Here is a 12,179-nt window from a genome sequence, read left to right as displayed (position 1 = left end):
ATTGTATTGTCCTGCATGTGTTTATTGGCTAAATATACAGGATCAAACATTAAGGGAAGACACTTTATCCAAAACAAACATCTAAAGAAAATAAAACAATTTTGGGTCAGTCAATACTTGACTAAATGTGGTCATTCCACTAAATGTGGTCATTCCACAAAAAACAATTGTATCAATTTTCTTTAAAAATACAATAAAAGGCCAAAAACATGACACAAACCATAGTTAAATGTACGATCTCGTACGTTTCAAAGTCTTTAGTTACTTCTACGTTGATAGGTTGGTTTTTGTTTATTCGAAACAGGGCTTTTGCTTGGGAATATTACATTGCGGCAATATTTCAGAACTGTATTTGGACCACAGCTGGGCTTACTCAGGAACTGTAGTCAGGTAGAGAAGCCAATAGCAAACTATAGAACACTCACACAGTGGAGATGTCAGACAAAGTATTAAACACTGACACACAGCAACTGACAGCCTGAATGACACACTAACTGCTAGAAAGATGGTCTCACAGTTATCAACTCTTCCACAAAATGTGATTGCAGAACAGTGTTCACCTCGCTCAATAATATCTATACACACACCATATATCCCTCCTAATCTACGACCTCGCCCTCATCCATTCTCTAACCAGCACTTCCTTTCATTCATTCACTCCCAATCAGTCTCCCTCCCTGCCTTAAGTCAAGTCACCACACAATAACAGGCAGGCAGTCAGCCATACAAGGCTGGGTTGGGGTTGTGAATGTATCTGTAAGAGGGGTAGAATCACCCCTGACCTTTGTATGTCTCTGGTGCACGAGGTAACAATGCGCTTCACCACTGATCCAGGATCAGATAACTCCTAACCATTATGAGGATGAACAACTATCGGACCCTGGGTCAGTGGTAAGGGATCCTTCTGCCTCCTCAGCTTTCTAGTGATGCTCTCCCTTCAGTCATCAGTGCTCTCCAGCACACTCTGGCTCAGAGCCAGGTCCCAGTAGTGTTCTGTTCCATGCTTCTTAAAGTGTTCTCTAGCCATGTTCTCTGTAGGACACTGCTTAAACTTCATCTCCCCGTAGTTACGCTCCTTAGCCGTGCCCTGGGAGGAGGAGGAGAGGGGACAGATGGCGGCAGGAGAGAAAACAGCAGGGGAAGAAAGAGAAAGACAAGATTAGATCAGTCTATACTGTGTTTACAATCAATCCATTTTAAAGAAGCCAGTTGTCCAAGATGAACATGATTATTATATGAAGCATGCATTACACTCCTGGAGCATTAGTGAAATAAGATGTCATGGTTAACCACTCACCTCCCAGACCAGGCTGCATCTGTTGTTCTTCTTGGTCTCATCGTCTGCATCTGGATCTGACAGACGAGAAAGGAAAAGGATTCAGAACCAAAACAACTACAGTGATGTATTATGTAATATAAACAATAAGACAAAGCGTGGATCATCAACTAGATTCAGCTATGGGCCCATTTTTTCTTAAGCAGATGGTCAGGCGGGCAGAACATAATTACAAATCATTTGCAAATTGACCTCAAGAAGCCCATACAGATATAACATTTGACTACAACAATTTCAAACCATGCTTACATTTGTATACAATCACATACAGTGGCAAGAAAAAGTATGTGAACCCTTTGGAATTACCTGAATTTCTACACAAATTTATCAAATTTGATCTGATCTTCATCTAAGTCACAACAATAGACAAACAGTGTGCTTAAACTAATAACAAATTGTATTTTTCTTGTCTATATTGAATACATAATTTAAACATTCACAGTGTAGGTTGGAAAAAGTATGAACTCCTAGGCTAATGACTGCTCCAAAAGCTAATTGGAGTCAGGAGTCAGCTAACCTGGATTCCAATCAATGAGATGAGAGATGTTGGTTAGAGCTGCCCTGCCCTATAAAAAATCTCACAAAATGTAAGTTTGCTATTCACAAGAAGCATTGCCCGATGTAAACCATGCCTCGAACAAAATAGATCTCAGAAACCTAAGATGAAGAATTGTTGACTTGCATAAAGCTGGAAAGGTTCACAAAAGTATCTCTAAAAGCCTTGATGTTCATCAGTCCACGGTAAGACAAATTGTCAATAAATGTAGAAAGTTCAGCACTGTTGCTACTCTCTCTAGGAGTGGCCATCCTGCAAAGATGACTGCAAGAGCACAGCACAGAATGCTCAATGAGGTTAAGAAGAATCCTAGAGTGTCAGCTAAAGACTTACAGAAATCCCTGGAACATGCTAACATCTCTGTTGACGAGTCTACAATACGTAAAACACAAAACAAGAATGGTGTTCATGGGAGGATACCAGGGAAGAAGCCACTGCTGTCCAAAAACATTGCTGCATGTCTGAAGTTTGCAAAAGTGCACCTGGGTGTTCCACAGCGCTACTGGCAAAATATTCTGTGGACAGATGAAACTACAGTTGATTTGTTTGGAAGGAAGGAACACACAACACTGTGTGTGGAGAGTTGAAACTACAGTTGATTTGTTTGGAAGGAAGGAACACACAACACTGTGTGTGGAGAGAAAACAGCACAGCACACAAACATCAAGACCTCATCCCAACTGTAACGCATGGTGGAGGGAGCATCATGGTTTGGGGCTGCTTTCCTGGCTGCTTCAGGGCCTGGACAGCTTGCTATCACAGGGGGAAAAATGAATTCCCTAGTTTATCAAGACATTTTGCAGGAGAATGTAAGGCTGTCCGCCAATTGAAGCTCAACAGAAGTTGGGTGATGCAACAGGACAATGATCCAAAACACAGAAGTAAATCAACAACAGAATGGCTTCAACAGAAGAAAATACACCTTCTGGAGTGGCCCAGTCAGAGTCCTGACCTCAACCCAATTGAGATGCTGTGGCATGACCTCGAGAGCAGTTCACACCAGACATCCAAAGAATATTGCCGAACTGAAACAGTTTTGTAAAGAGGGATGGCCCAAAATTCCTCCTGACCGTTGTGCAGGTCTGATCCGCAACTACAGAAAACATTTGGTTGAGGTTATTGCTTCCAAAGTTGGGTCAACCAGTTATTAAATCCAAGGGATCACATACTTTTCCACCCTGCACTGTGAATGTTTACACGGTGTGTTCAATAAGACATGAAAGTGTATAATTGTTTGAGTTTATTAGTTTAAGCACTGTCTATTGTTGTGACTTAGATGAAGATCAGATTAAGTTATGACCAATTTATGCAGAAATCCAGGTATTTCCAAAGGGTTCACATACTTTCTTGCCACTGTATACATCTTGTATGTTCGGAATACTTGAACAGATTTGCAAAAATTACAATCACTTGGAGTTGATTTGTTGCTGTTTTTAGTATTTTATGAGCCAATCAGTTGTGTTGTGACAAGGTTGGTGGGGGTATACCGAAGACAGCCATATTTGGTAAAAGACCAAGTCCATGGCATGAAAAGAACAGCTCAAATAAGCAAAGAGAAACGACAGTCCATCATTACTTGACGACATGAAGGTCAGCCAATACGGAAATTAAGAACTTTGAAAGTTTCTTCAAGTGCAGTCGCAAAAACCATCAAGCTCTATGATGAAACTGGCTCTCATGAGGACCGTCACAGGAAAGGAAGACCCAGAGTTACCTCTGCTGCAGAGGATAAGTTCATTAGTTACCAGCCTCAAACTGCAGGCCAAATAAATGGTTCAAAGAGTTCAAGTAACAGACAGATCTCAACATCAGCTGTTCAGAGGAGATTGTGTGAATCAGGCCTTCATGATCAAATTGCTGCAAAGAAACCACTACTAAAGGACACCCATAAGAAGAAGAGACTTGCTTGGGTCATGAAAGATGAGCAATGGACATTTTATTTACCTTTATTTAACTAGGCAAGTCAGTTAAGAAAAAATTCTTATTTTCAATGACGGCCTAGGAACAGTGGGTTAACTGCCTGTTCAGTGGCAGAACGACAGATTTGTACCTTGTCAGCTCGGGGATTTGAACTTGCAAGCTTTCGGTTACTAGTCCAACTCTCTAACCACTAGGCTATGGACATTAAACCATGTAGTTTTGGTCTGGAGTGCAAATTTGAGTTTTTTGGTTCCAACCGCCGTGTCTTTGAGACGCAGAGTAGGTGAACGGATGACCTCCGCATGTGTGGTTCCCACCTTGATGCATGGAGGTCGTGGTGTGATGGTGCTTTGCTGGTGACACTGTCAGTGATTTATTTAGAATTCAAGGCACAGCATGGCTACCACCTAATTCTACCGCCATACGTCATCCCATCTGGTTTGGGCTTAGTGGGACTATCATTTGTTTTTCAATAGAACAATGACCCAAAACACACCTCCAGGCTGTGTAAGGGTCATTTGACCAAGGAGAGTGATGGAGTGCTGCATCAAAGGGGTGCGTCACTTGAGTGGGTTGAGTCACTGATGTGATCTTCCTGTCTGGGTTGGCGCCCCCCCCCTTGGGTTGTGCCGTGGCGGAGATCTTTGTGAGCTATACTCGGCCTTGTCTCAGGATGGTAAGTTGGTGGTTGAAGATATCCCTCTAGTGGTGTGGGGGCTATGCTTTGGCAAAGTGGGTGGGGTTATATCCTTCCTGTTTGGCCCTGTCCGGGGGCATCATCTGATGGGGCCACAGTGTCTCCTGACCCCTCCTGTCTCAGCCTCCAGTATTTATGCTGCAGTAGTTTGTGTCGGGGGGCTAGGGTCAGCCTGTTATATCTGGAGTACTTCTCCTGTCTTATCCGGTGTCCTGTGTGAATTTAAGTATGCTCTCTCTAATTCTCTTTCGGAGGACCTGAGCCCTAGGACCATGCCTCAGGACTCCTTGCTGGCATGAGGACTCCTTGCTGGCATGAGGACTCCTTGCTGGCATGAGGACTCCTTGCTGGCATGAGGACTCCTTGCTGGCATGAGGACTCCTTGCTGTCCCCAGTCCACCTGGACGTGCTGCTGCTCCAGTTTCAACTGTTCAGCACCTCAAGTGCTGACTTGTTGCACCCTCGACAACTACTGTGATTATTATTATTTGACCATGCTGGTCATTAATGAACATCTTGGCCATGTTCTGTTATAATCTCCACCCGGCACAGCCAGAAGAGGACTGGCCACCCCTCATGGCCTGGTTCCTCTAGGTTTCTTCCTAGGGAGTTTTTCCTAGCCACCGTGCTTCTACACCTGCATTGCTTGCTGTTTGGGGTTTTAGGCTGGGTTTCTGTACAGCACTTTGAGATATCAGCTGATGTACGAAGGGCAATATAATTACATTTGATTTGATCAAATGACCTGGCCTCCAATCACCCGACCTCAACCCAATTGAGATGGTTTGGGATGAGTTGAACAGCAGGCAACAAGTGCTCAGTGGAAACCCCTTCAAGACTGTTAGAAAAGCATACCTCATGAAGCTGGTTGAGAGAAAGCCAGGAGTGTCCAAAGCTGTCATTAAGACAAAGGGTGGCTACATTGAAGAATCTAAGACTTCAAATATATTTTGACTTGTTTAACACTTTTTTGGTTACTACATTATTCCATGTGTTATTTCATAGTTGTGACGTCTTCACTATTATATTGCAATGTAGAAAATGATACAAATAAAAAGAAAAACCCTTGAATGAGGAGGTGCCCAACATTTTGACTGGTACTGTATATATAAATTACATTCTCACCATCTCTCTTGGAGTTGTGTTCTTCCCATTTGATTCTGCTCAACATAAGCCTCTTGAACTTCTTCTGGGCTTTGGGACCTGAGAGAACAGTACATGCATGCTCAGTCATGTAGTTAACTCTGGGGTAAAGAAGAACCCATTTACAGCAACAAGTCATAAGAAATGTTATGAGATTTTCATGAGTAATTCATGGTAATTAAAGGCAACTTGAATGGTTCACTCAGTGAAAGTAGACCCCATTTAAAGAGACTAATATGGTCCCTCTCCTCTCACCCCCTCCCCTCTCTCACCTCCCTCCACCACCACCATGTTGACGTCTCGGTGTAGCACCACGGTGCCCGTCAGGTACAGCTGGTTGGCGTTAGCTTCCACCTTAAACTTCTTAGCCGGGTTGTGGAGGTTACGGATCCTGAGGGAAAGCGAGGGGGTGAGCGAGCAAGTACGAATGAGTAGGAAAGGCACACGGACACACTAAGACGTAAATAGTTACCTGTGCACAGAGACTTACCTGCACACAAAACCTTACGCTATCCAGAGACAAACCCTAACTCACCTATAGACCGAGATGTGAACTCCAAGACTCAGGTCCTCTTTCAGCTTCTTCACCTTCTTCTCTTTTCTCTGCTCGGTTGTGAGCTTCCGGGCTGCATTGGCCTCCTCATGGGCCCTGAGGACAAACACACAGACAGCTGGTTATGTAGTGAGAGATGTCATATGGTGGGAGAGGACAGAAATGGTGAGTCAGGAAGTGGGTGAAATAGGGGTAAGCGAAAGAGGAGAGGGGTAAGAGAAAAGGGTTAATAGATGAGGGAGGGGTAAGAGAAAAGGGTTAATAGATGAGGGAGGGGTAAGAGAAAAGGGTTAATAGATGAGGGAGGAAAACAGTAGCTACCTACAGAAATGGTCAGGAAGTGGGTGAAATGGGAGCAGTGATAGATGGGAGGCAGAAAAGAGGGGGGAGAGAGAGCGAGGAGAAATGGGTTAATAGATGAGGGAGGGGTAAGAGAAAAGAGGGGAATGTGTAGTGGTTTGACTTACTTCTGTCTCTTGGCCATCTGTGCTCTGACGTGGGCCTCTACCTTAGTGGGATCCTGTACTGCCTCCGTACCCAGCACTCTCATCAGGTTAGAGATGCGCACTGACGAGACAAACACACTCAAGGTCAGAGATGCACTGAAACGGGGAGGAACACAGGCCTCAAACAGGACTACCACTCAGTAAAACTTCAAATTGAAGAGAAAAGAGCAGCAGCATTACTTCAACAGCCCTGGTCTCTATCCTACCTTTAGGTTCTGGGGGGGGCATGAGCCCCAGTCGGACCTTCTCCTGAAGCTCTTTCTGTCCCTCCCTGCGAGTCTGTCTCCTCAGCTTCTTCTGTTCCTTCTTAGTCAGGTACACTCCCAGAGTCACTCCTGGCTTGTCTGTGTCCACTGGAGAGGAGACCAACACTTAGAGCTGCCTTCTCAAACCGAACAGTACTCTACGCCTCTCGGTCAGGTTGTCAACAAGGCGGCATGGCGCATCGTTCAGAAACAGACATCTCTTTTCCATAAAATATGTTTGAATTTTCAAACTAGTTTTCACCTGGAAGCCAGATAAAGGGTTTCTATCAAAACCAATCCCTTTGTCATGTGAAAACAGAATCCTAGTCATTACTCAACACGCTTAATTAGGTCACTTTTGTTTTGAGCCGACTTCGCCTTGGGCTTGAACAGGTCCCCCGGGTCACACCCGTTCCAAATAGAACACAGTCAACTTTCAGCCCATGCTAAACACACCTACACAGGCAGCCGGGTGAGATGAAACTAACCCACTGACTAATATCCAGGAGCTTGACATAATAGTAACATCAAAGCAGGGATGTGTGTGGTTACCTGGGGGGCTGATCTGAGCAGGGTGCTCCACCAGGTTTGTGACTCCAAACAACTCCATCGCCACAAAATTGGTCTCTGTGGATCTGAGAGAGATGTGATCAGCACAACAAGAAATCTGGACAACGGTGGAAGACTTATGACAATTCCTCAAAGGTATACAACTTGGATATAGGTGTTAAGATGACTATATTGAGCTAGTAAAGTGGGGATTAAATGTGTAAAGCCTCACAGGTCAATGTTGGAGGGGAGGATGTACGAGTCCCACCACTCAATGATGGGCACCTGCCCATCCCCCAGCATCTTCTTGGGGGCAAAGAGGGCCAGCTTGGTGGAGGCCTGGATCCCAGTCTTCTTGGCTGCCTGGGCGATCTCTGTCTGCAGCTTCTCCAACTGGGCCTGGACAGGAGACAGAGGTGGTTTTGGTTGTTTAATTTCCATTTTGCAGTTAATGTTACACTCTACAAATAGTTGTTCCTCTCTGTGTATTGATCAATTGTTGTGAAACACTTTCAAAATAATAGAAGGCTATGGTGAGAGGTGGAAGGTGACGGGTCAGGGGTCAGATTTGGTACCTTAGTTCTGATCCTCTGGGCGATCTTCTCAAAGCGTCCCTGCTCATGGAACTTGAAGCCCTTCTTGGCTCGCTGGGCGGGTGCTATGTTAACCCGCCCGTCAAAGTAGATAGTGGACTCCAGGTCCTCGCCAGGCTTCTCCTTCAACTGCTGACGGAACTGCTCCCTCTTCACCGCACGGATATTAGCTGTGGATGGAGAGGAGATGAATGAACACAGTCAGATATTAGCTGTGGATGGAGAGGAGATGAATGAACACAGTCAGATATTAGCTGTGGATGGAGAGGAGATGAATGAACACAGTCAGATATTAGCTGTGGATGGAGAGGAGATGAATGAACAGTCAGATATTAGCTGTGGATGGAGAGGAGATGAATGAACACAGTCAGATATTAGCTGTGGATGGAGAGGAGATGAATGAACACAGTCAGATATTAGCTGTGGATGGAGAGGAGATGAATGAACACAGTCAGATATTAGCTGTGGATGGAGAGGAGATGAATGAACACAGTCAGATATTAGCTGTGGATGGAGAGGAGATGAATGAACAGTCAGACAGGTGACTGAAGATCGGGGAATAGAGCATGCTGATTGTGACAGTAGAGGAGAGTGTTGTACCTTTGAGGGTGGGCATGCGGTGTGTTAGCTCCACCTCGTTGCCGCTGGCATCCACGGTCCGACCCATATCATCCAGAATCAGAGGGGCCGGCTTGTTTGACTCACGGGCCTCCGCCACCTTCCTACACCCAGCACACACACAAACTCAGATGACATACATGTGTTAAGCCTCCCTGTAGTATGACATGTATTTGTGGAAGTGTCTAAAGTTGGGTCTGTGGTGTATGCTATACTCACGGTGGTGCTATCCCCATGGCGTGTAGGTTAGCCAGCGCCACCAGGTTATGAGGTCCTCCAGTGTTCCCAATGGCTCCCAGTATACCAGGCTTCATGGCTAACTGCGACTGGATGCGGGCCTGCAGTTCTGCAGCCTTCCTAGCCTTCTCGATGGCATCGTTCATGAAAGTAGCTGCCTGGGAGGGAGCGATGGACTGGGCCGAGCCCGAGGAGGGGGCAGAGGGAGCGGGGAGAAGATGAGAGGCGAAGGGGGGGTCTGGCTGGGGAGTGGGCAGGGGCAGCCTCTGGAGGGGGACAGGAGATTGTGATGAGACAGTAACAACACAAGTCCACAATATCTGTCAGACATCTACACTTTTCATTTATAAGGAGGGGAAAAGACAGCCGATCCTTCAAGAGATGGAGAGAGTGGAGGAAGATTAGTCTCACCTGCTGGGAAGACAGTGGGACGAAGCTCAGCTGTTTCTTCCTCTCCTCTATCTGTCTGGTGGCAGCCTCCATCATCTGTTTGATCTGAGGACAGAGACAGAGGGAATGAACACATTGATTCATTTCACAAGGATCGTGACACGTCTGTGTGTGAAGCAGGATCTTGGTACATGTGTGTTTCATCTGGGAAACAGTGTGTGTGTGGCTACCTGTATTTTAGTGAGCATGACAGGGCTCTCAGTAGGGGGTGCAGGTAGGACCTCTGGTTCCTCCACCTCCTCGAAGCGGGGAACACGTTTCCTCTTCACCGGCACACCATCTCCTGCCTCAGGGACGTCCCGCCTTGCACCCACCTCCACCTCATCACCAAACACATCCTGGGGGAACATCAGTAGGTGGCAATAGCCTGAGGCACAGCCAAGCTATCTAACCAATGCAATGAGTACTTTAAACAACCTCCTGGGGAATATCCATTCACTGTTTCCTGCTCCCAGGGGAGATATGTATGACACTAACATAATAAAGATCAAGCCTTGAGACAATGACTTTCTGTAGATAACCAAGTTACTGAGTTGAAATCTCTGATAATGGTAGAAACTCATCTAGCCTATCGTTTACACCCATTCAATGCCTTCTGATATCTGTGCCATCTCCATGGTCTAAACATGTAGGTAGCTACTGGTTACAGGATACAGGTTCATGTGTTCCATCTCCATGGTCTAAACATGTAGGTAGCTACTGGTTACAGGATACAGGTTCATGTGTTCCATCTCCATGGTCTAAACATGTAGGTAGCTACTGGTTACAGGATACAGGTTAATGTGTTCCATCTCCATGGTCTAAACATGTAGGTAGCTACTGGTTACAGGTTAATGTGTGCCATCTCCATGGTCTAAACATGTAGGTAGCTACTGGTTACAGGCTACAGGTTCATGTGTTCCATCTCCATGGTCTAAACATGTAGGTAGCTACTGGTTACAGGATACAGGTTCATGTGTTCCATCTCCATGGTCTAAACATGTAGGTAGCTACTGGTTACAGGATACAGGTTCATGTGTTCCATCTCCATGGTCTAAACATGTAGGTAGCTACTGGTTACAGGATACAGGTTAATGTGTTCCATCTCCATGGTCTAAACATGTAGGTAGCTACTGGTTACAGGTTAATGTGTGCCATCTCCATGGTCTAAACATGTAGGTAGCTACTGGTTACAGGATACATGTTAATGTGTTCCATCTCCATGGTCTAAACATGTAGGTAGCTACTGGTTACAGGATACAGGTTAATGTGTTCCATCTCCATGGTCTAAACATGTAGGTAGCTACTGGTTACAGGATACAGGTTAATGTGTTCCATCTCCATGGTCTAAACATGTAGGTAGCTACTGGTTACAGGATACAGGTTAATGTGTTCCATCTCCATGGTCTAAACATGTAGGTAGCTACTGGTTACAGGCTACAGGTTAATGTGTTCCATCTCCATGGTCTAAACATGTAGGTAGCTACTGGTTACAGGCTACAGGTTAATGTGGAATGTGTGGTACAACAGCAGCAGCAGTGTGTGGTGAGGTCTACCTTAAGGTCTCTCTTGCGGTTCCTCTCCCCAGCACCCTTGTTCCCACGGGAATTGCGGCTCTCCTCCAGGGCCTCAAAGAGTCTCTCCACGAACCCACCGGCAGACTCATCCAGGAATGGACGCAGCTGGTCTGATGGGTCAAAGGTTAGGAGTCATGGGTCAAATACAACATTTAAAGACTACTGAACAGTTATCTATTTGAGTCAGACCCACACAAAAAACAGACGTTCTGGAAAAATAGGCTAACAAAACAGATAGACAGCGTACAACACAGCTTTTCTGCCATAATTTCAGTGTAACATGTCACACACCAACTGCCCTCATAATCCCCCTCTCACACACCCGTGGTCTTCCTCTTGTCCAGGCCCTTGCCTACACAGTGCAGGGCCGCAGTAACGACCGTAGGCTCAGAGAACCCCAGCACCTTCTTCACGGTCCGTTCCACCCAGGGCCGTAGCTCCTCCACCTCCCGTTTAGGAAGAGACATCGTCTACAACACAATGGTAGTCGGTAAACAAACAGACACACAGAAACATACAAACTTCTTAGCTAGCCAAGTAGCTAACGTTAACCTTAGTGGCATGGATAGGTGATCAGCAAAGTTGGCAAACAGACCAGTGTCACGTGTATCTGCCCAGCTAACGTTAAGTTAGCTACTAAAAATTATGATTAGTTTGCTTGCCAAGTTAACAAACAGTTGCTGTTTCTGTTTCCCTTGCCTATTCACATTTCACCTGTCAACACCTCACCTGTCAACACCGATTTTTGCCAGTGTTGGCTAACTAGTTAGGGCTCAACTACTAGCTAACTTGCTAGCTGTCTCAACTACTAGCTAGCATTGAACTCTTGTAGCTAGCTAGCAAGCTACAACTGTCCGATTCCCCCGTGTGAGATCAACTTACCAACCAGACGATTTCTTCCTTACCAGGTAAATATATCCTCTTATATCAATTATATTCTAAAACATTAATATTAAAAGATTGAAATACAAGCCGCTGTGAATAAACTTTCTGTTAGCGCGGCGTTCACACGACGTTCTGAATTCAGAACCCGGAAGCGGAAACAAGTGAGGTAACTTCGTCTACTGTTAGTACTTGTTCGTTGTTGCCGCCTATCGTAAATCAATCATAAAATCAATGCGTGAATAATAGTTTTTATTTATTTAACTAGGCAAGTCAGTTAAGAACACCTTCTAATTGACAATGACGGCCTACCAAAATGCCTCCTGCGGAGACGGGGG

General features: G+C 45.4%; 1 protein-coding gene across 1 annotated transcript; it reads right to left on the bottom strand.

Moving 5' to 3' along the window:
• Position 1: 1 nt before the first annotated feature.
• On the bottom strand, positions 2 to 12,002 carry LOC115119649 (U4/U6 small nuclear ribonucleoprotein Prp3-like). Its single transcript, XM_065007172.1, has 17 exons — positions 11,842 to 12,002; positions 11,282 to 11,429; positions 10,939 to 11,069; positions 9,574 to 9,741; positions 9,365 to 9,448; positions 8,936 to 9,219; positions 8,699 to 8,820; positions 8,081 to 8,268; positions 7,738 to 7,904; positions 7,509 to 7,591; positions 6,918 to 7,064; positions 6,673 to 6,772; positions 6,188 to 6,301; positions 5,925 to 6,043; positions 5,635 to 5,712; positions 1,298 to 1,353; positions 2 to 1,087 (listed from the first exon to the last, which is right to left on the bottom strand). The coding sequence occupies exons 2-17, from the start codon at positions 11,424 to 11,426 to the stop codon at positions 938 to 940; spliced, it is 2,136 nt and encodes a 711-aa protein (XP_064863244.1). The 5' UTR covers positions 11,427 to 11,429; positions 11,842 to 12,002; the 3' UTR covers positions 2 to 937.
• Between the last annotated feature and the right edge of the window lie 177 nt (positions 12,003 to 12,179).

This window comes from Oncorhynchus nerka, linkage group LG3 (assembly GCF_034236695.1).
Source record: "Oncorhynchus nerka isolate Pitt River linkage group LG3, Oner_Uvic_2.0, whole genome shotgun sequence".
Classification (NCBI taxonomy): Eukaryota; Metazoa; Chordata; class Actinopteri; order Salmoniformes; family Salmonidae; genus Oncorhynchus; species Oncorhynchus nerka.
The sequence above is the reverse complement of the archived record's forward strand: the minus strand, read 5'-3'. Positions and strand labels throughout refer to the sequence as shown.

What these genes read in the sequence shown, in the direction of transcription:
- LOC115119649 (XM_065007172.1), bottom strand. Translation starts at nt 11,426, where the DNA reads ATGTCTCTTCCTAAACGGGAGGTGGAGGAGCTACGGCCCTGGGTGGAA. An exon ending in TCCCACTGTCTTCCCAGCAG is followed by an intron (nt 9,220 to 9,364) that starts GTGAGACTAATC and finishes GTCCCCCTCCAG; the next exon opens with AGGCTGCCCCTGCCCACTCC. An exon ending in CCCAGAGGATCAGAACTAAG is followed by an intron (nt 7,905 to 8,080) that starts GTACCAAATCTG and finishes TCTCCTGTCCAG; the next exon opens with GCCCAGTTGGAGAAGCTGCA.